Source organism: Ahaetulla prasina, chromosome 8, assembly GCF_028640845.1.
Source record: "Ahaetulla prasina isolate Xishuangbanna chromosome 8, ASM2864084v1, whole genome shotgun sequence".
In the NCBI taxonomy this organism is placed as follows: domain Eukaryota; kingdom Metazoa; phylum Chordata; class Lepidosauria; order Squamata; family Colubridae; genus Ahaetulla; species Ahaetulla prasina.
This window is the reverse complement of record NC_080546.1, coordinates 81,128,884-81,150,541: the sequence shown is the minus strand read 5'-3', so window position 1 is coordinate 81,150,541 and position 21,658 is coordinate 81,128,884. Positions and strand designations below refer to the sequence as shown.

The window sequence follows — 21,658 nt, the reverse complement described above, 5'->3', positions numbered from 1 at the left end:
TTCGGAGGCCAAAATCGCGACACATGGAGGCCAAAACCACGATGCACGGAGAACAAAAACACGAGGCACGGAGCCGGCGATGCGCTGTGGTGATCCCCGCAGCCTGGAATAGGTCTAAAACAGCATGCAGGGGCCAAAAACAGCTGAATGGTGGGGGGCGGGGGGGCTACGTTTGGTGTATAAGACACACCCAAATTTTCACCCTCTTTTGAGGGCGGGGAGAAGTGTGTCTTATACTCCAAAACGTACAGTAAGTTGGGTGAGTTGAGTACTGGCCTAGTGATCCTGGTGTAACCTGCCTGTCAGATTTGTGTAGAAAAAAAAGAGACCTTGACTGCAGCATTGTCCTGCAGTGTAGCCTGTAGATTGGAAGTTCACAAACAGTTTTATGCTGGAGTTATAAATTTGTCGATGTGAGTGGCAGAGATCATACTTGATTGGAGAGGTTGCAAACCAAGAGTCAGGAGATGTATGCATTTTGCCTTTAAGTCAAAGTATGTTGACAAAGAGTATGAAGAAGCAGAGAAGTTCAGGGGCGGGCAGGGTCCAATTCAGAAGCATTGCCATAGATTCAATGTACAAAGGCCAAAAATGGGGATATTGTTTCCAAAAAGGGGGACAAAAGAGCCTGGAGATTGTTCTTACATCGGCCAGTCATTGGCAGGGTTTTATTAGGGGTTTGCCATCAACTCTTCTTGAGGAGACAAGCTGACCGCCTGTGTTCTGCATGTGTTCTGTCTCCTACCCCACTTCAGACTCACGAGCTGCCTTTCAGCCAGTGGATTGACAGCTCTTTATCAGTCCTGGCAGAGAAATCGCAGCTGCCTGCCAAAGTTCAAACAAATGACTTACGGAGCAAGACTTTCAGCTCTTTTTGAAACGGTTCAGCTAAACTTTTGCTTCCCATGGAGTGAGAGCAGTCCCAAAGCTCCTTATATATCCTGTGGGGTGGGGCTCCTGCCCCACCCTTCCTTTTGATGACGCCGCCTCTCTAATCTTCTGAAGCGTGGGTCAAGCCAAGCTTGATTATTATTATCAGCTGGGTCTGAAGGCGTAGCCTGGGGAAGGGAGGAATCAGGGGATGACGGCCTCATTACGTCCTCCGACTGGTCTGATTCTAGCTCCTGGAGCTGAGCCACAGGAATCGGTGCTCCCGAGGTAAGCCTTACTGGCCCTTCCCCCTCACCCTCGAAGTCACTTTCGGGCATGGGGCCAGGTTTGGGGGCTGGAGTCACAACAGCATGTCTTAGTGGCTGGTGAGTTCTTGGATCAAGATCAGCCGTCTCTTTCTCTGACTTAGCTCCAGATCTCTGAGATTCATTTTCCTTGGGAACTGCCTCAGCTGACGGATTGCCTGCCACCTCACTCTGGGCTGATGGACTCTGGTTGCCCTCTTCAGAGGAAACCATAACATGCATCTTGACTGCTGGGCATTTGTTTCCACATGGGTCCGACCAGCTGATCACGTAAAATAATAAGCACCATTCTAAGATTGCTAGAGAAAGCAATGGAGGAGGACCATCTTGGTTTCTTTAGCAGTCTGAAAGAAGAGTTAAAGTATAGTTACTGTGGCATCTCCCATCTGAAGGAACGGGAGGTGTGATTATGCTCCACAGTTCTCTTACCATTACTTTTGACACTTCCCTTTATTAGCTACATCTATTATTATTTCGGGATCTTCCTCTTTCTTGCATAAATAATTTTTTGGAATCATTTTGGAATGGAAAAACATCCTTAGAATGTTTTACTTCTTAGAACCAAAAGAAGATACGGTGTAGGAATGGAGGTAGGAAGGGTTTCAGAACTTTTGCTTACCAAACTTACTGTATTTTTCAGAGTATAAGATGTTCTGGACCTTTGGTCACCAACTGGTGGTCCATGGACCACTGGTGGTCCGCGAGAAAATTTTGGTGGTCCGCAGAAAAATTATTTCCATTTTTTATATTGCACTAAATGCTATTTATCTTTTTTAAAAAATCATATTAGTGGTCCACGGGATTTAAAATTTTGAATTTAGTGGTTCCTGAGGTCTGAAAGGCTGGTGACCCCTGCTCTGGACTATAAAATGCACCTACCTTTTTTGGGGAGGAAAACAAGAAAAAGGAATCTGCCTCCCAGCAATTTTGCCTCATTGCAGCAAAAAGCAAAAAGCCTGCTTTGCTTTCATTTTCGTTTTCAGCATAGCTTGATTAGCACAAGAAAAAAAAAATTGCTCCCAGCAATTTACCTCCTTGCAGCAAGCAGCAGAGGCCCGTGCAGCAATAGGCCATGGCAGTCCCTGCAGCCTGAAACAGCTGAGAGTCGGGAGGCCAATCAACTTGTACTAATCAGGCTGTGCTGAAGCTGAAATGGGCTGTTTCTTTTTGCTGGTTGCTGCTAGGAGGTAAATTGCTGGGAGGCAGAGGCCAAAGGGTGGGGGCCAGTGGGTGTGCGGTGTTACATTCAGTGTAAAGTCACACCTAAATTTTCACCCACTTTTGTATATACGGTATATATGTAATATATTTTGATGGTGCAAGTCTTTCTTGAAACTATAAGCTTTCTGATACTTGTTCAATGTCCAAACAATGGCATTCTTTCATATTTCTTTTATGTTAATATGTTCGTGGTAAAATTATTCATTGGATCCCAACTAGTTGGATTATGTCTCAGGGGTCATGACTACTCTATTGATTTCAACTTAACCCATTAAATTGTGACGTATCTTACCTATAGATCAGTGATGAGGAATCTTTTAAGCACTGAGTGCCCAAAGTGCGCGCGCCCAAATTGCAAACGGCCCCACGCATGTATGGCAGAGACCCGAAGACCAGCTGGCTGGTGGGAGGCACGCACACATGCGTGGCACAGACCCGAAACAGAGCTGGGGCAATGGCACATGTGCCCACAGAGAGGGCTTTGCGTGCCACCTCTGGCACGCATGCCATAGATTCGCCACCACTGCTATAGATCTAATCCAGGGGTGCTATTCAGCAGGTTCTGATAGATTCTGGAGAACCGGTAGCGGAAATTTTGAGTAGTTTGGAGAACCGGCAAATACCACCTCTGGCTGGCCCCAGAGTGGGGTGGGAATGGGGATTTTGCAGTATCCTTCCCCCAGGAGTGGGATGGGAATGGGGATTTTGCAGTATCCTTCCTCTGCCATGCCCACCAAGCCACGCCCACAGAACCGGTAGTAAAAAAAAATTGAATTCCACCACTAATCTAAGCTAAGTATTGTTCTAATTTTGTCTGCTGCTCAGAGTTACCTTTGTGAGGTGGGCGGCCATATAAATCATAGGACCGCGGTGTGGCTCAGGCTGTAAGAAGCCTGTTATTAAAACACAGCTGCCTGCAATTACTGCAGGTTCTAGTCCCACCAGGTCCAAGGTTGACTCAGCCTTCCATCCTTTATAAGGTAGGTAAAATGAGGACCCAGATTGTTGGGGGGGGCAATAAGTTGACTTTGTAAATATACAAATAGAATGAGACTATTGCCTTACACACTGTAAGCCGCCCTGAGTCTTTGGAGAAGGGCGGGAAATAAATGTAAATTAAAAAAAATCATATCAAAAAAATAATCGGTCTGCCGTTTGGAAAAACCCAGTGTCCACTCTCACACAAAAGGAGAAACAATTACTCACTTTAGTGAAATAGCTATCTATCTGAGCAGCTTTGTATCTGCTTATCTAAGCCACTAAATCAATTGGAAATAAAAAACAAACTGACTACTGGGCCTTTTTCCCACTTCCATAATGGCAATAACAATAGCACTTAATATACTGCTTCATACTGCTTTACAGCCTTTTCTAAGTGGTTTACAGAGTCACCCTATTGCCCCCTACAATCTGGGTCCTCATATTACCGACCTTGGAAGGATGGACAGCGGAATCAACCTTGAGCTGGTCGGGGTCGAACTCCTGGCAGTGAGCAGTGAGTTTGCCTGCAATACCGCATTCTAACCACTGCACCATCATGGCTCTTAAACTAATATTTTCTTAATTTACAAATCCTAATTTGCACAAGAGCATCAAATTGAGATCCTGACTCCAGGGCATCGCAGTCAGCATTTGAGTTTGGTGTGCTATAGGTACTTACCCTAAGTCAGAGAGGCAACATGTTCAGTTTATACCAGTGGTGAAATGTAAAATGTGTTACTACAGGTTCTGTGGGTGTGGCTTGGTGGGAGGGGTAATGTGACTGGGTGGGTGTGGCCAACTTTTTTTTTTTTTTGCTTTTAAAAGCATTTTTTTCTACAACCTCTTTGGCCGAAGAGGTTGTAAAAAAATGCTTTTAAATGGCTCCTCTGACGATCCCAGCTGAGTTGCCTGATTGTCAGAGGCTTTTCTTTTCTTTTAAAAGCATTTTTTTTGTGTTTAAAAGAAAAAAAAAGCCTCTGATGATGAGGCAACTCAGCTGGGATCGCCAGAGCCTTTTAAAAGCATTTTTTACAACCTCTTTTAAAAGCCTCTGACAATCCCATCTGAGCAGCGTGATCATCAGAGGCTTTTTTTTTTACTTTTAAAAGCATTTTTTCAGCCAAAGAATCGCACGGCTCAGCTGGGCCTGGGGGCGGCAGGGATTTTTGCTACTGGTTCTCCGAACTACCCACCGCCATCGCTACCGGATCGAGTGATCCGGTCTGAACTGGGAGCATTTCACCCCTGGTTTATACATAAATTTAGGTTTATGCATAAATAAATTTGAGATACAAATTTAGGAAAACAAATGGAGGACGCCAAGTGACACCAGCTTCGATATGAGAGATACAGAGGAAAGCACAATATTATGTTGTTGGCATTTAATTTCAGCTGGTTTAGACTAAACACATAGTCAGTCATCAAAACATTGATGAATAATTTAGAATAATAGCTAAAGAAAAAGTAAAAAAGTAATCCAGAATTGGGATTATTACATATTTTTGAGAAAGATAACTCCAGAGCAGGGGTGCCAAGCTCACGTTGTCACGTGACGTATCGCAACTTTTCCTCCTTCCCTAAAACGGGGATGGGTGTGGCCAGCACGTGACGAATCCAGCTGTGGGCCACGAGTTTGACACCCCTGCTCTAGAGTTTATTGTAGCTTTCCTGCTCACAGGATTAAGATTTGCTCCAAACTGTTCATTTTTGGATAACTTATCTTTGAATAATTGGCATGGAAAGGTATGGAAAATTGCTTTTATGGAAAAAGTTACCAATAAAATTCAGGCACTTGCTTTTCAAAGGGATGAATCACATTTTTATTGGATCTGGAAAGATTATGTATAAATTGTGCTATTACTAATTTCCCTTGATAAATAGACTGTTCTATGCAAATGATATGAACGAAAGAAATGAATACAATTAAATGGGGACAGTAGGACAGGGAGGGAAGGCACCCTGGTGCGCTTATGCATACACCCCTTTATGGACCTCGTAGGAATGGGGTGAGGTCCATAGTAGACTGTTTAAGGTTTATTTTATTTATTTTTATTTTATTTATTCGATTTTTATACCACCCTTCTCCCGAAGGACTCAGGGCGGTGTACAGCCAAAATAAAAACAAACAATACAATATCCAATTAAAATACGAATTAAAAAACTTATTACACAATTGGCCTAAGACTTTAAAACATATAAAAACTAAAAACCCATTAAAATTCATAATAGAAGTTTAAAAACCAAGAGAAATTTAAGCCAGCCCCGCGCGAATAAATAGATGTGTTTTCAATTCGCGGCGGAAGGTCCGAAGGTCAGATATTTGGCGTAAACCAGGGGGAAGTTCGTTCCAGAGGGTAGGAGCCCCCACAGAGAAGGATCTTCCCCTGGGGGCCGCCAGCCGACATTGTTTGGCGGACGGCACCCTGAGAAGTCCCTCTCTGTGTGAGCGTACGGGTCGGTGGGAGGCATGAGGTAACAGTAGGCGGTCCCGTAAGTACCCAGGCCCTAAGCCATGGAGCGCTTTAAAGGTAGTAACCAAGACCTTAAAGTGCACCCGAAAGACCACAGGCAGCCAGTGCAGTCTGCGCAGGAGTGGTGTTACATGGGAGCTACATGGAGCTCCCTCTATCACCCGCGCAGCTGCATTCTGGACTAACTGAAGCCTCCGGGTGCACCTCAAGGGGAGCCCCATGTAGAGAGCATTACAATAATCCAAGCGAGAGGTGACAAGAGCATGAGTGACTGTGCACAAGGCATCCCGATCAAGGAAGGGGCGCAACTGGCTGAAGGTTGAAGCTGTAAGAGTTAGAGGATGTAACAATAGAGTCGGGTAGAGCATTCCAGGCGTTGACCACTCTGTTGCTGAAGTCATATTTTCTGCAATCGAGTTTGGAGCGGTGTACCTTGAGTTTGTATCGATCGCTTGCCCGTGTATTATTGAGGTTGAAACTGAAGAAGTTGTTGACAGGCAAGACGTTGTAGCAGATAATTTTGTGTACTGTGCTTATATCATCCCGCAGGCAGCACAGTTCCAGATTGTCCAAGTCCAAAATTTCAAGTCGGGTGGCATAGGGAATTCTATTGTGAGTAGAGGAGTGGAGTAGTCTTTTTTGTAAAGTACCTCTGGACCCCTGACTCGATTTTTTTCCATGTTGTAGCCACTTTCTCTCTACAGACTAATTTAATGTTTTATAATGGATTACAAGACTTTGTGTAGGAGGTTACTCTACTCAGTTTGCTCTAAAATGCATGTGCTCAGTTACCCATGCAAGGAAGGAAATGACAGAGGAAGTAATCTTAAGATAAGAATGTTATCGCATATATTGTATTAGGGCAAGCTTTTAAAAAAGCACCCTGTAAAAAGACAACATCAGATGATCTAGTCCAGGGGTCTCCAACCTTGGCAATTTTAAGACTTGTGGACTTCAACTCCCTGAGTTCCTCAGCCAGCAAAACTGGCTGAGGAATTCTTGGAGTTGAAGTCTACAAGTCTTAAAGTTGCCAAGATTGGAGAACAGAGGTGGGTTTCAGCAGGTTCTGATCAGTTCTGGAGAACCGATAGAGGAAATGTTGAGTAATGTTGGCTGACGGCCCCCAGGGGAAGGGTCTTCTCTGTGGGGGCTCCCACACTCTGGAACGAGCTTCCCCCGGGTTTACGCCAAATACCTGACCTTCGGACATTCCGTCGCGAACTGAAGACACATCTTTTCATTCGCGCGGGGCTGGCTTGAACTGAATTTTATTAATTTTAAATTTTTATTAATGAACTTTAAATGGGGTTTTATTTATTTATTTATTTATTTATTTGATTTCTATACCGCCCTTCTCCCGAAGGACTCAGGGCGGTGTACAGGCAAGAATAAAACAGACGGTGCAATATACAGAATTAAAATACAGTTAAAAAACTTATTTCAAAATTGGCCTGAAAAATAAAATATATAATAAGCTAAAAAACCCCATTTAAAATTAATTTCTAAGAATTTAAAAATTTGTTAAAATCCATTTAAGCCAGCCCCGCGCGAATAAAAAGATGCGTCTTCAGTTCGCGACGGAATGTCCGAAGGTCAGGTATTTGGCGTAAACCCGGGGGAAGTTCGTTCCAGAGGGTGGGAGCCCCCACAGAGAAGGACCTTCCCCTGGGGGCCGCCAGCCGACATTGCTTGGCGGACGGCACCCTGAGAAGTCCCTCTGTGAGAGCATACGGGTCGGTGGGAGGCATGTGGTAACAGCAGGCGGTCCTGTAAGTACCCAGGCCCTAAGCCATGGAGCGCTTTTAGTCTAGTATATTTTAATCTATCAGGCTAATTTTAAAATAAGTTTTTTTAATCTGCATTTTAAATTGTATATTGTATAATCTGTTTTATTTTTGCCTGTACACCGCCCTGAGTCCTTCGGGAGAAGGGCAGTATAAAAATCAAATAAATAAAATAAAATAAAAAATAATAGTTCAGAGAACCGGTAGTAAAAATTCTGACTGGCCCTGCCTCCATCTATTCTCTGCTCCCAAGTCCCAGCTGATTGGGAGGAAATGGCGTTTTTGCAGTATCCTTCCCTTGGAGTGGGGTGGGAATGGAGATTTTACAGTATCTTTCCCCTGCCACACCCACCAAGCCACGCCTACCAAGCTATGTCCACCAAGCCACACCCACAGAACCGGTAGTAAAAAAAATTGAATTCTGGGAATGGAAGTCCACAAGTCTTAAAGTTGCCAAGGTTAGAGCAAAGCTGGCTGAGGAATTCTGGGAGTTGAAGTCCACAAAGTTGCCAAGGTTGGAGACCCCTGATCTAGTCATATTTCAACACAAAGAAACAGGTAATTCAGTTTCCCAAAAAGTTTCATTTAGCTAGTAAACCAAGTTTTATAGCAGAGGTGACAACCATTGAATTGCTGCACTAAATATTTTTTGGTAGGAGGATAGGTCAACAAGAGAAGGAGAAAAATGATGTTATATCGTTCCTTTAACTAATTTCAGTTGATTACCAGACACTCTTAAAAAGCTAGAATTTAGGAATATTGATTTTGGAGGTTGGCTGCGGGTGGTTGGTACTTGATGCCTCCCCTCCAAACCCTTGTTTTTTTTAGTTGGCTTTAATTTCTTTAATTTTAATCTTTAAGCAATATTTATAATTGCTGAAGGCTTATTTTATCTTAATGTGAGCTGCTCAGAGTCGCCTGAACTTTGCGATGGGCAGAAAATACATCTATCACTATTTTTTTATATATATATTTTGACTACGGATCATTACCGAAATTATACTCTGCACCAGAACTTTTTTAACCTATTGGGGAGAAATTGTTCCCCGCAAGATTGGCAAAATTAGAGAAGTAATTCATATTTGTCTGTATTGCATTAGTCAAGGTGCCTGGCTTTTTTTTCCCCCCCCCGTGGCTTCCTTCAACACTTTTATGTTTGCAGTTAAACATATCATAATCCTATTCCTCAGAAATAGATGTTTTCAATGTAGATATTTTTGTTTGGTGCCTCGTTCGAGGAAGTTTTATACCTGACGAGTTCTTAAGAAGAAAAAGGAACATTGTCTTCTGCAAGACTTGGACTGGCATAAAAGCACTTCTTTATTTGTCTCTGTTCTTACCAGGGGTGTGAAATTAAAAAAATTTCCCCTACCGGTTCTGTGGGCTGTTGGAAGAAATATCCATCTGGGTTCAGTTCCAAGTGGGGACAAAGACACTGGAAACATGGAGACTGCTTGGAAAGATGGTTTAATGGTGGTCAGGATCACATGGCTTGAGATCCTGAACAGAAAAGGGCTGAGATCCTGTGTACTCCCTGGCTTTATGCTTTTTATGAGCTTTGAACTTTCTGGGGCACAGGAAGAGTATCCTGATTGGTTGTCAGACTCCCAGGGGGTGGGGGTCTTAGCTAGCCTTGCTGGCTGATGTAATCTTCCCAGGTGTCATGTGGTGAGTTTCTGTTCTATTGTGTTGCAAATGATGGTCCATTAACAAAGGTGGGGGGATTGAGTTTCTACCTCTGACTCATTGACAAAGGTGGGGGGAAATGAGTGAGCTTGGTTGAGGCTTTAATGGCCCATTGACAAAGGTGGGGGGGAGTCAGGGAGCTGCTTTGTCTTTAAAACATGTTTCTCCATTTCTCATCCAGGGAAATATATTCTGCCTTTTCAAATATTTTTCAAAATATCTCATTCCTCTAGGAGGGGGGGGGTGCTAAATTCCTACAGGGCGGGGCTTGTTGGGCAGAGGTCAAGTGACTGGGTGGGCGTGGCCAACATGACATCACTCACATCGAGGGGCTCCTCACCGGCCCCTCCCCTTCCAGCCCCTCCTTGTCGCGAATGGCAGGAAAATGGGGAGGGGAATATTCCTGCCTACCATCCTTCCCTCAGTCCTTTGCTGAGGATGACAGGCAGGAAAATCCCCTTCTCCATTTTCCTGCTTTTCACAAAAACAGCTCCATTCCAGCTGCTTCCTCCTCCCGTCCCCCTCCCTCCTGGGGACTACCTTAAAGGACAGGCTGCAGCGGCTCCTCTGTGAATGGAGGGAGAAAAGTTAGCATTCTCCCTGCTGCATTTAACATTGAATTCTGTGGAATATCGAGCAGCCGGAAGAGGCGAGCGGGTGACTGGCCAGGCGTGGGTGGGTCCAAGGAGGGGTAATTACTACCGGTTCAGTGAACTGAAGCCCATAATCCCTAGCGGTTCTCCCAAACCGGTTCAAACTGGTAGGATTTCACCCCTGGTACGTTATTGTTATTAGTTTCAGATTTTGACCAGTGTTTCCTGAATTAAAAGCATGAATTAAACTACTGGCATAGGGCCGGGTTACTTACGGGACCGCCTACTGCTACCGAATATCTCTCACCGACCCGTGCGCTCTCACAGAGAGGGACTCCTCAGGGTGCTGTCAGCTAGGCAGTGTCGTCTGGCGACACCCAGGGGAAGAGCCTTCTCTGTGGGGGCTCCCACCCTCTGGAACGAACTCCCCCCAGGACTCCGTCAACTTCCGGACCTCCGAACCTTCCGTCGCGAGCTTAAAACACATTTATTCATCCGCGCAGGACTGGATTAGATTTTAAATTTATATTAGTTTTTAATGGGTTTTATTATTTATACTGCTTTTTAATAATTCGGCCTTTTAGAATAAGTTTTTTAATTGTTATTTTAATTTGTATTTATATGTTTTTACTTGCCTGTGAACCGCCCTGAGTCCTTTGGGAGATAGGGCGGTATATAAATGTGATTAATAAATAAATAAATAAATAAAATAAATACTCTAGATTGCAATGACTTGGCTGCCTCAGTGGAATTTCACTTTGAGGTCACACCCGGTGCTTGAAGGCTGATCTCCTTCATCTGCACTTTTCCCTGTAGCTCTTTCTGGGGTTTGGGATTCGTGCCACCGATGGGAAGCACAGGTATTCTTCGACTTAGAAAAGTTCATTTAGTGACAGTTTGACCTTACGACAGCATTGAAAAAAGTGACCCACGACCGTTGCAGCATCCCCATGGTTCACGTGACCAAAATTCAGATGCTTGGTGGCTCACTCATATTTATGACAGTTGCAGTGCCATGTGATCAACATCAACAGAAATGGTGGACTCAATTGTGATCATAAGTTGAGGACTACCTGTAATCAATTTTCAGACAGAAATTCAAATCCATTCTGTTGGCTATTTCACCCAAAATAGTCAATCTAATTTATTTTATTTATTTATTTATTTTTCAAATTTTTATACCGCCCTTCTCCGAAGACTCAGGCCGGTGTACAGCAAATAAAACACCAATAATCCAAAAAAATTTAAAATATAATATCCAGTTTAAAAATCTAATTCGATCGCTGTATGTTAAAAATATTAAGTAAGAAAATTACAAAATAGAATAAAACCCCTGTTAAAGGCCCACTAAAAACCCACAGTATTAAAATCAATCAGGCCAGCCCCACTTGGTGAAAAAAGAAGGTCTTGAGCTCACGTTTAAAGGTCCGAAGATTAGGGAGGAGACGGAGTCCCACCAGCAGATCGTTCCACAAGGCCGGAGCCCCCACAGAGAACGCTCTTCCCCTGGGGGCCACCAGCCGACATTGGTTGGCTGACGGCACCCTAAGGAGGCCCTCCCTGTGAGAGCGGACTGGACACACCGGACGATGGGAGGTAACTGGCGGCAGCAGGCGGTCCCGTAAGTATCCCAGTCCCATGCCATGGAGCGCTTTAAAGGTGATAACCAGCACCTTGAAGTGCACCCAGAAGACCACCAGCAACTAAATAGCATTTAGCACAAAAATGGTGAGCACAGCACGAAACATCGTGGGCTGTCCCCTGATACCACTAGATGAGCTCACTAGGGCTCGCTGCCTTAGAAGAGTGAGGAAAATCCTCAGGGACAACTCTCACCCTGCTCATCACTTCTTTACCCTCCTATCATCGGGAAGGAGATATAGGAATATAGCCAGCCGCACAAACAGACTGAAGAACAGTTTTTATCTGTGGGCTGTCAGACTCCTGCATGAGAAATAGCATCATAACTACGTAGTATGATGGACCGCAGGGCCGGCGCAATGTGTAACATGTTCACACTGGTGCAATAGGACTGGGTGTTTTGTTAATAGGATTTATTGAGTTAGGGATTTTCTGTCTTCACTGTGAGTTGTATTTCGTTGGGGGGCTGCACTGAGGGAGCCCAACCAATCTCATTGTACATATGTTGTGCACTGACAATAAAGATTTGAGCATGTAACTGCAAGGACAGTTTTGAAAAGAGAAGGGAAATATTTTAAAACATGTCAGTCACATTTTTTAAAATAGGCCTGGTGTGATGTTCTCTTGCAGAGGTTTTTTTTTTTAAATAACTTCTATATTAGTGGTAGAGAAAAGTTGAATATATTGGCTTTTGTACCGAGTTTGGTAAAATACAGATCTTCTAATAGTTGACCATAGCCTGAAACCACTTCCTTTCAAGTAATCAGATCTGCCTATTATGTATATAACTTTTGATTGCTTAAAAGTTTGTTTTTTTTTACACCAAATTGGATGGAGCAAAACCATTCTTAGTGTTCAATACATGATTTATTTTCTGTTCACAAGGAAGATTGTCAGGAGTTTCCGACATTTTTCCATTGTCTAGTGTTAAGCGTTGGAAGCAAAGGATCTGATTTTGAGAATCAAGGTTCGTTTTGCCACTGAATCACCCAATGACAGCTCAAGTTACTCAGCTTCCCAGCATTATGGTTTCCGCATATGGAAAGTTAAGAGTCTTGAGACCATTCTTAAAATCAGATTGGAGATCTATATATAGCTTTACATTCATAATGTACTTCGAGATGAAACAGGTGAATGAAAGTAGTTGTGGATTAGTTTCTATCTCAAGTAAGTACCGTATATACTCGAGTATAAGCCGAGTTTTTCAGCACGTTTTTTGTGCTGAAAAACGTCCCCTCGGCTTATACTCGAGTATATACGGCTTATACTCGAGTTGTTTTTTTTTTCTTCTTTTTTTCACATTATACCGGATGGCGGGCTTTTGCATTAGCGCGGGGAAGCCCTGCCGGTGCAGTGAGAGGGCGGGGCGGGGGAGCCGCCAGCCTTCTCGGCTGAGGGAGGGAGGCTTTCCCTGACCGGTAGCTGCCTCATTTCCCTCCCTCGGCTTATACTCGAGTCCCCAGTTTACCCCAGTTTTTTGGGGTAAAATTGGGGACCTCGGCTTATACTCGGATCGGCTTATATTCGAGTATATACGGTATATAAATCATACTTGTAAACGTGGGTGACTCGCGTTGAGTAAGCATAATTAAGTTTTTGGCTGAGGAGTTTGTTTTCCTCCAAATCTGAAATTGTTAGCTTGTTAGCTTTGAAACACTAAAATATTATGTGAATTATTGAAGAGTTTCAAGTGCCTCTTCAATGTCTCTCTCACTCCACTTTCTTTCAGAATGAAATGCTGGCAGTTCTCATATTGTCAGTTTGAATGAGAGATATAACCATTCAGACTTTTTAAATCAACTTATTTGGAACTACATTCCCCTGATATTCCCCTAAGCTTTGTGTTTAGGAATAACCTAATTGTGATAGTCACATTAAAATCCAAGCGACAACATATTGTACGAGATTTTGATGCCTTGCTATTATATTATATGGTTATACTTCAAATTTCATGTTGAATGCAATGATGGCCTGTATAGGATCAGAAAACCATGGGGCTTCACTGCTGATAATAATAATAATAATAATAATAATAATAATAATAATAAGAAGAAGAAGAAGAAGAAGAAGAAGAAGAAGAAGAAGAAGAAGAAGAAGAAGAAGAAGAAGAAGAAGAAGAAGAAGAAGATGATGAAGAAGAAGAAGAAGAAGAAGAAGAAGAAGAAGAAGAAGAAGAAGAAGAACAACAACAACAACAACAACAACAACAACAACAACAACAACAACAACAACAACAACAACAACAACAACAACAACAACAACAACAACAACAACAACAACAACAGAGTTGGAAGGGACCTTGGAGGTCTTTTAGTCCAATCTCCTGCTGAGGCAGGAAACCCCACACCATTTCAGACAAATGGTTATCCAACATTTTCTTAAAAACATCTAGTGTTGGAGCATTTACAATTTCTGGAGGCAAGTTGTTCCACTGGTTGATTGTTCTGTCAGGAAATTTCTCCTTAGTTCTAAGTTGCTTCTCTCCCTGATTAGTTTCCACCCATTGCTTCTTGTTCTATCCTCAGGTGCTTTGGAGACTAGTTTGACTCCCTCTTCTTTGTGGCAACCCCTGAGATATTGGAACACTGCTATCATGTGTCCCCTAATCCTTATTTTCATTAAACTAGACATACCTAGTTCCTGCAACCGTTCTTCATATGTTTTAGCCTCCAGTCCCCTAATCATCTTTGTTGCTCTTCTCTGCACTCTTTCTAGAGTCTCAACATCTTTTTTACATCGTGGCGACCAAAACTGAATGCAGTATTCCAAGTGTGGCCTTACCAAGGCATTATAAAATGGTATTAACACTTCACATGTAGAACACTGATTGTGTGGAACACTGTGGCAGCATTTATTCAAAAAGAGTGAGGTCTTCATTTCTGGTCTCTTGTATTCCGTAAGACCTTGGTTGTGCTCCCAAACTTTGGACTGAGATGAATGGAGCCCTTGTTGGATGTCCTTGTATGTTTTTGTGTAGAGCATGGAGGTCAAACTTGCCGCATCATGTGGCTGTCACGTGACTTTTGCGATGTTTTCCCCTTCACGCAGCTGGGGTAGGCGTGGCCTGCACGTGATGCCCACGGGCCGTCAGACTGACACCCCTGTGAAGAGTGATTGGTACAGGGAGTCCTCAACTTATGACCGCAATTGAGCCCAAATTTTCTGTTGCTAAATGAGACATTTATTAGGTGAGTTTTGCCTCATTTTACGAGTTTTCTTGCCACAGCCGTTAAGTGAATCACGGCAGTTGTTAAGTTAGAAATATGGTTGTTAAGTGAATCTGACTTCCCCATTGACTTGTCAGAAGGTCACTGAAGGTGATTACAGGACCCCGGGACACGGCAACTGTCATAAATATGAGTCAATTGCCAAACATCTGAATATTGAGCATTGGGGATGTTGCGACAAGGCGTAAGTGTTAAAACACAGTCAGAAGTCACCTTTTTCAGTGCTGTTGTAATTTTGCATGCTCACGAAATGGAACTGTTGTACGTTGAGAACTATCTGTATTGTGTTGTACGGTGTATTATACTGTGAACCACCCAATTTAGAGGTGATTGATACCAAAACTGAATGAAGTAATAATTTCTCCTCCTTCCATTTTTTCCCCCAAATTGCCTAAGAGGTCCTAGTGTTATTCTGAAAACTAAGCAGAAGCAACCTTGACCAGAAAAGCTGAATATTTAAAACTCCCTCAAACGTGGGTGTTAGTTACAAAACCTCAATGTCTCAACTAGTCAGACTGGCTAAACAAGGACTGGTGAAACTGAGATTCATAGAGATTTGAGAGGGATCATATTCTGGAGCACCAAAGGCCACTGTTTTTATTGGATGATTTGAATGAGAAATGATTTCTAGTCTAGGAGATTTTCAGGACAAACGTACACTAAAGGCACTATATTGTACAGATAGTTCTTGACTTACAACAGTACATTTAGTTCAAATCACCAGGACCGGATGGATTACACCCCAAGGTTCTGAAGGAACTGGCGGACGAGATCTCAGAACCACCGAACTATATCTTTCAAAGATCCTGGAGCACAGGGAAACTGACAGAGGACTGGAAAAGAGCTGAGGTAGTTCCCATCTTCAAAAAAGGAAAAAAAACAGATCCAGGAAACTACAGACCTATCAACAGGCCATGGTGGCTCAGGCTGTAAGATAGCCTGTTATTAAAACACAGCTGCCTGCAATTACTGCAGGTTCTAGTCCCACCAGGCCCAAGGTTGACTCAGCCTTCCATCCTTTATAAGGTAGGTAAAATGAGGACCCACATTGTTGGGGGCAATAAGTTGACTTTGTAAATATACAAATAGAATGAGACTATTGCCTTACACACTGTAAGCCGCCCTGAGTCTTCGGAGAAGGGCGGGATATAAATGTAAATTTAAAAAAAAAAACCTGACCTCAATACCAGGGAAGATTCTGGAAAAGATAATCAAGCAACGAATCACCGAACACCTAGAAGCAAACCAAGTAATAACCAAAAGCCAACATGGGTTTGTCAAAAACAGATCGTGCCAAACTAATCTTATTGCATTTGTTGACAAAATGACAAAGTTAGTGGACCAGAGAAATGCTTTCAATATAATTTACTTGGACTTCAGTAAAGCATTTGATAAAGTAGACCATAACCTACTACTAGATAAAGTAGAAAAATATGGGTTAGACAGCATCACCACCAGATGGATTCGTAACTGGCTGGCCAACTGCACTCAACATATAGTCCTCAATGGAACTGCATCTACATGGAGGGAAATATTCAGTGGAGTACTCCAAGACTCTGTTTTAGGCCCATTACTCTTCAACATCTTCATCAATGACTTGGATGAGGGGATAGATGGAGAACTCATCAAATTTGTAGATGACACCAAGCTGGCAGGAATAGCCAATACTCCAGAAGATAGGCTTAAGATACAGAAGGATCTTGACAGACTTGAACATTGGGCGCTATCTAACAAAATTAAATTCAACAGTAAAAAAAGTAAGGCAAAAGTAAGGCATTTAGGCAAAAATCCAAAATGCACAAGTACCATAAATGTGGTACCTTGCTCAGTAGTAGTAACTGTGAGAGGGATCTTGGAGTTTTAGTGGACAACCATTTAGATATGAGCCAGCAGTGTGCAGCAGCTGCCAAAAAAGCCAACACAGTTCTGCGCTGCATAAACAGAGGGATAGAATCAAGATCATGTGAAGTGTTAGTGCCACTTTATAATGCCTTGGTAAGGCCACACTTGGAATACTGCATTCAGTTTTGGTCGCCACGATGTAAAAAAGATGTGGAGAATCTAGAAAGAAAAAGACTCCAGAGAAGAGCAACAAAGATGATCAGGGGATTGGAGGCTAAAACATATGAAGAACGGTTGCAGGAACTCGGTATGTCTAGTTTAATGAAAAGAAGGACTAGGGCAGACATGATAGCAGTGTTCCAATATCTCAGGGGTTGCCACAAAGAAGAAGTGGGGTATACTTTTTTTTCTGTGAATACAGCTTTAATGCAGAGTTTACTCTTTAATTGGTGCTTGGGGTTATACAAATAGTCTTCAACTTACAACAGTTCATTTAGTGGCCACTCAAAGTTACAATGGCACTGAAAAAAGGAACTTATGACCGTTTTTCACATTTACGACCATTGCAGCATGTGATCATAATTTGACCGCTTGGCAACTGACTCATACTTATGACGATTGCAGTGTCCTTGGGTCATATGATCACCTTTTGTGACCTTTTGACCAGCAAAGTCAAGGGGCAAGCCAGATTCACTTAACAACCGTGTTACTAATTTAACAGCTGCAGTGATTCACTTAACAACCGTGGCACGAAAAGTCGTAAAATGGGGCAAAATTCACTTCACAGATGTTATATATAGCAACAAAAATTTTGGGCTCAATTGTGGTCATACGTTGAGGGCTACCTGTAATAATTCCAGCAACTGAACTATTTCTGAGTATATCCCCCTGTATACATTACAGCGCAAACGTTTTGGTTTTCTTTCTAATAAACTTACTGTGATTCAGGCAGGTGGTAGGTCTCTTCACTGACAGTGGAAAAACAGTTCCACTGGTATCTTTATCAAACTGTGAACCAAACCTATCTTTAAATTCCACATTGTTAGAAAATAAAAGATGTGATGGGTATTCTTAGAAAATAAAACTTCAGCCTAGGGTTTTGTTTATCTTGTGATTAATGCCCTTCACGGTTGCCATTTTGTGGATGTGCCCGTCATACGCTCTCGAAATTTCAAATGATGTCCACTAGCCTAGAGAGATTACGGAAGGTTTTTTCCTGTCATATGAGATTCAACAGGGAGGATGTGTTCTAGGTCCCTCTATTTGGTGGGACTAAGGAGCCATGTCTTCTCCATTCCAGTGGTTGACCAATGGAACAACTTCCCATTTGAGCTATGGAGGACACAATCCTCTCAGTCTTCCAGAAGGCTGTGAAGATCTGGCTTTCCCTCAGGTATTGAGCTGGGATGATAGCTGAGCCCAGGTGTACAGTAGTGGCCAAAATTGTAGAAACCTTTTGGGAAAAGTGTATTTTTGAGGTTTGATGGCTAATAACACAACTTTTGGGGGGAGTTTCAAGATAATCCTATTCCACTGCTGGAATGGTCCGGGAATAGCCTAGACCTTAACTCAATTGAAAATCTATGGAGCCGACTAAAGAAACTTGTTAGTCAGAAGCGACCCAGCAATAAAACCCAGTTAATAGAAGCAATCCTTCAATCTTGGTTTCACATTATAACAGCTGCAGAACTAAAAGACTTGGTTCACTCCATGCGAAGACATTGTAAGGCTGTAATTCACGCTAAAGGTTACCCAACTAAGTATTAACTGACGTTTTTTCTATGGTTATAATTTTTGTATACCTCATTTTTTTTACGTCTTTCACTTTTCTTCTTTATATTGTAACTGCTATTCTAATAGCAAATCCTTCATAAAAGTTATTGCATTACATTCTTGATTAAATTATCTTTCCATTGGTATATAATTTTACGGTACTACTAAAAAAAAAGTGGCATTCTTAGCTAGTTTTAGAAAATACGTTTTTCCCAAAAGGTTTCCACAATTTTGGCCACTACTGTAGGTAAAATTTGTATTAGTGAGTTTGTCATACAATGCCTTGGTTATTATACAGATAGTCCTCGACGTACAACAGTTCATTTAGTGCACGTTCAAAGTTATAATGGCACTGAGAGAACTTAATTATGACCATTTTTCACCCTTGTGCAGCATTCCCATGGTCATATGATCAAAATTCAGATTCTTGGCAAGAGGTTCATACTTATGACGATTGCAGTATCCCAGGGTCACGTGATTCCCTTTTGTGACCTTCTGACAAGCAAAATCAATGTGGAAGCCAGGTTCGCTTAACCGCCATGTTACTAATTTAAATTTAAATTTAATAAATAAACAAATAATAAATAAAATAATAAATAAATTTAATAAATAAACAGGGCCTCTGTGGCTCAGGCTGCTAATGCAGTCTGTTATTAACAGCAGCTGCCTGCAATTACTGCAGGTTCTAGTCCCACCAGGCCCAAGGTTGACTCAGCCTTCCATCCTTTATAAGGTAGGTAAAATGAGGACCCAGATTGTTGGGGGCAATAAGTTGACTTTGTATATAAATATACAAATAGGATGAAGACTATTGCTAACATAGTGTAAGCCGCCCTGAATCTTCGGAGAAGGGTGGGATATAAATGTAAAAAAAATAAAAAATGAAATGATTCACTTAACAATAGTGCAGTGGTGTCGTGTCCCACTCCTCCGCTGACGGCCGGGTCAGGGAAATCCGAATCAGGCTTGCCCCTGCAGCTCTGCCCAAAGTCCTAGCAAAGTCCTCAGAGCAGGCAGGAGACCAGAAAGTGACTTCAGCAAGATAAGTTCGACTTTGCCTGACTCAGAGACTGCCAGAAAGCAGATCCTTTATATAGGCCATGGGGTGTGGCTCCATGACTCAGCACTCATTAAGGCCTGCCCCTCCCTTCCTTCTGTTGCCTCCGCCTATCCAGTCTTCTGATGCGAGGGTCACTCCAATCAGCAGCTGGTGGAAATAAACTTTCCTCAGGCTCACATGCTGTGGAGGAGGAGGAGGGGTCTAGCTGCTCCGTTTGCCTGGGCATGGAGCCAGGGCTGGGGCCGGGGGGTGCTCCCTCCTCTGCAGCCTGCTTGGGCATGGAGCCAGTGCTGGGACCGGGAGGTGCCCCCTCCTCTTCAGCTTGTCTGGGCATGGAGCCAGGACTGGGGCCGGGAGGCATACATTCCTCTGTGTTCGGGAGCAGATAAGAAGGCCCCGGCTGCTGTGAGAGCGGGCAAGACACAACAAGTGGTGGGTTTCAGATTTTTTTACTACCTGTTCTGTGGGCGTGGCTTAGTGGGCATGGCATGGCATGGCTTGGTGGGCGTGGCTTGGTGGATGTGGCAGGAAAAAGGTTACTGCAAAAATCCCTCTTTCCTCCCGATCAGCTGGGACTCGGGAGAAAGAGAATAGATGGGGGCGGGGCCAGTCAGAATTTTTACTACCGGTTCTCCGAACTACTCAAAATTTCCGCTACCGGTTCTCCAGAACTGGCCAGAACCTGCTGAAAACCCACCTCTGCAATAGTGGCAAGAAGAGTCGTAAAATGAGGCAAACTCATGTGACCACTGTCTCACTTAGCAACATACATTTTAGGCTCAATTGTGGTCGTAACTCAGGGACTACCTGTACTTCAGTATGTTTAATTTTAATGATGTTTTCTGTTCGGCTGATAAGAGATTTTATTGTACTGTATTGCTTTTGACGATTGTTGTTTGTCATTTGGATTTCATATGTTAGGTGGGCGGCCATATATCAACTTTAAAAATAAGTAGACCTCTGTTCTACATTGCCTAATATGAATTTCATATTCGAATGTAAACTATATGAAAATTGTTGTGTGTCATGCCAGCTGAGTACTGCGCTCCAGTTAGATATGCAAAGTTATTGCAGTCCTTGGAGAAGCAAAATGTGGACTTTTCTGTCTAATATTTAACTTCCGCATATTTCTGCCTTTCACCCAGAGCAATGAAGTATCCTGATCAGTTACTTTCTGTTTCTCACTGTGCGTTTGTGTTGCTGGAAAAAAAAAGACCTTAAGGGTTGTTGCTGCTGCTGTTTCTTTTACAGAGTTGGATCTTCAATGGCCGGAGAAAGAACGAGGAAGGGGTTGAAATGAATATGAATGCTATCCTAGAAGAGATTCTGATTAAAAGGTCTCAACAAAAGAAGAGGACGTCACCTTTAAATTACAAAGAGAGGCTTTTTGTACTAACAAAATCCATGTTAGCTTACTATGAAGGTCGCCCAGAGGTAGGAAACTGGATTTCAATTTTACATTTTTGCTATCGCCTTTAGTTATTCGTTTGTGTGTGTTTTATAAATCTTTGAATCGCTTTGTATTTAAAAGAATAATAACTGCGACTGACATTTCATATATACCGTTCCTCTTATAATACAATATATAATATTAATACAATATATAATACAATATATAATACAATATACATGATTGACTGCTTGTATGAACCATGTCACTTACAGATTCTTAGAAGCTAATTCTTTTTCTCCAAAAGCCTGAAGAGCTTCTTATTCTGCTATAAGAGAGTTGTTCAAAACCCTACCTTCATGAAAACATCAGAATGGGTAGACCAGGAGTGACATGCTACCGGTACGGACCGGTTCTGGGTAGGGAAAATTTTGATTGGCCCTGCCCACCTGCCCTCTCCCTTCTATCATCTGCCTTCCCCCTCCTCTCACCTCTCCTATATTCTGTTGCTCAGCTGATTCACGAGGCAGAGCAATTGCCTCAGCTGAGCTAAGAAAGGAGCAAATGAGTCTTAGTCTCATTTGCCCTCAGCTAGAATAATAAAGAGAAACTTTCTGCGGCTTCCCCCCCCTCCCCGCCCCCAAGCTGGGAAAGGAATACTAGCTTTAATGAGATGTCTGGCTGTTCAGCCAAGAGCAATTATCACCTCCTTACAATGTTCGGAAACTGCAAACCACCTTACCTGAATTGAAAAACTGCCTCAAAAGAAACTGCCTTTTGCTCCCTCCTGAGC

At 42.8% G+C, this 21,658-nt stretch overlaps 1 protein-coding gene across 8 annotated transcripts in view; it reads left to right on the top strand.

The window, feature by feature from the left end:
- The window catches only part of LOC131202771 (tyrosine-protein kinase Tec-like), a 144,004-nt gene that overhangs the window by 21,984 nt on the left and 100,362 nt on the right, over window positions 1-21,658 (top strand). For 6 of the 8 annotated variants that reach the window (XM_058192024.1, XM_058192031.1, XM_058192032.1 and 3 more), the window contains exon 2: window positions 20,727-20,909. The exons of the other annotated variants lie outside the window; for them this stretch is intronic. In XM_058192024.1, coding sequence (XP_058048007.1) covers window positions 20,772-20,909 — 138 coding nt within the window. In that variant the 5' untranslated portion in view covers window positions 20,727-20,771. The remainder of the gene's footprint in view (window positions 1-20,726; window positions 20,910-21,658) is intronic. 8 annotated transcript variants of the gene reach the window in all.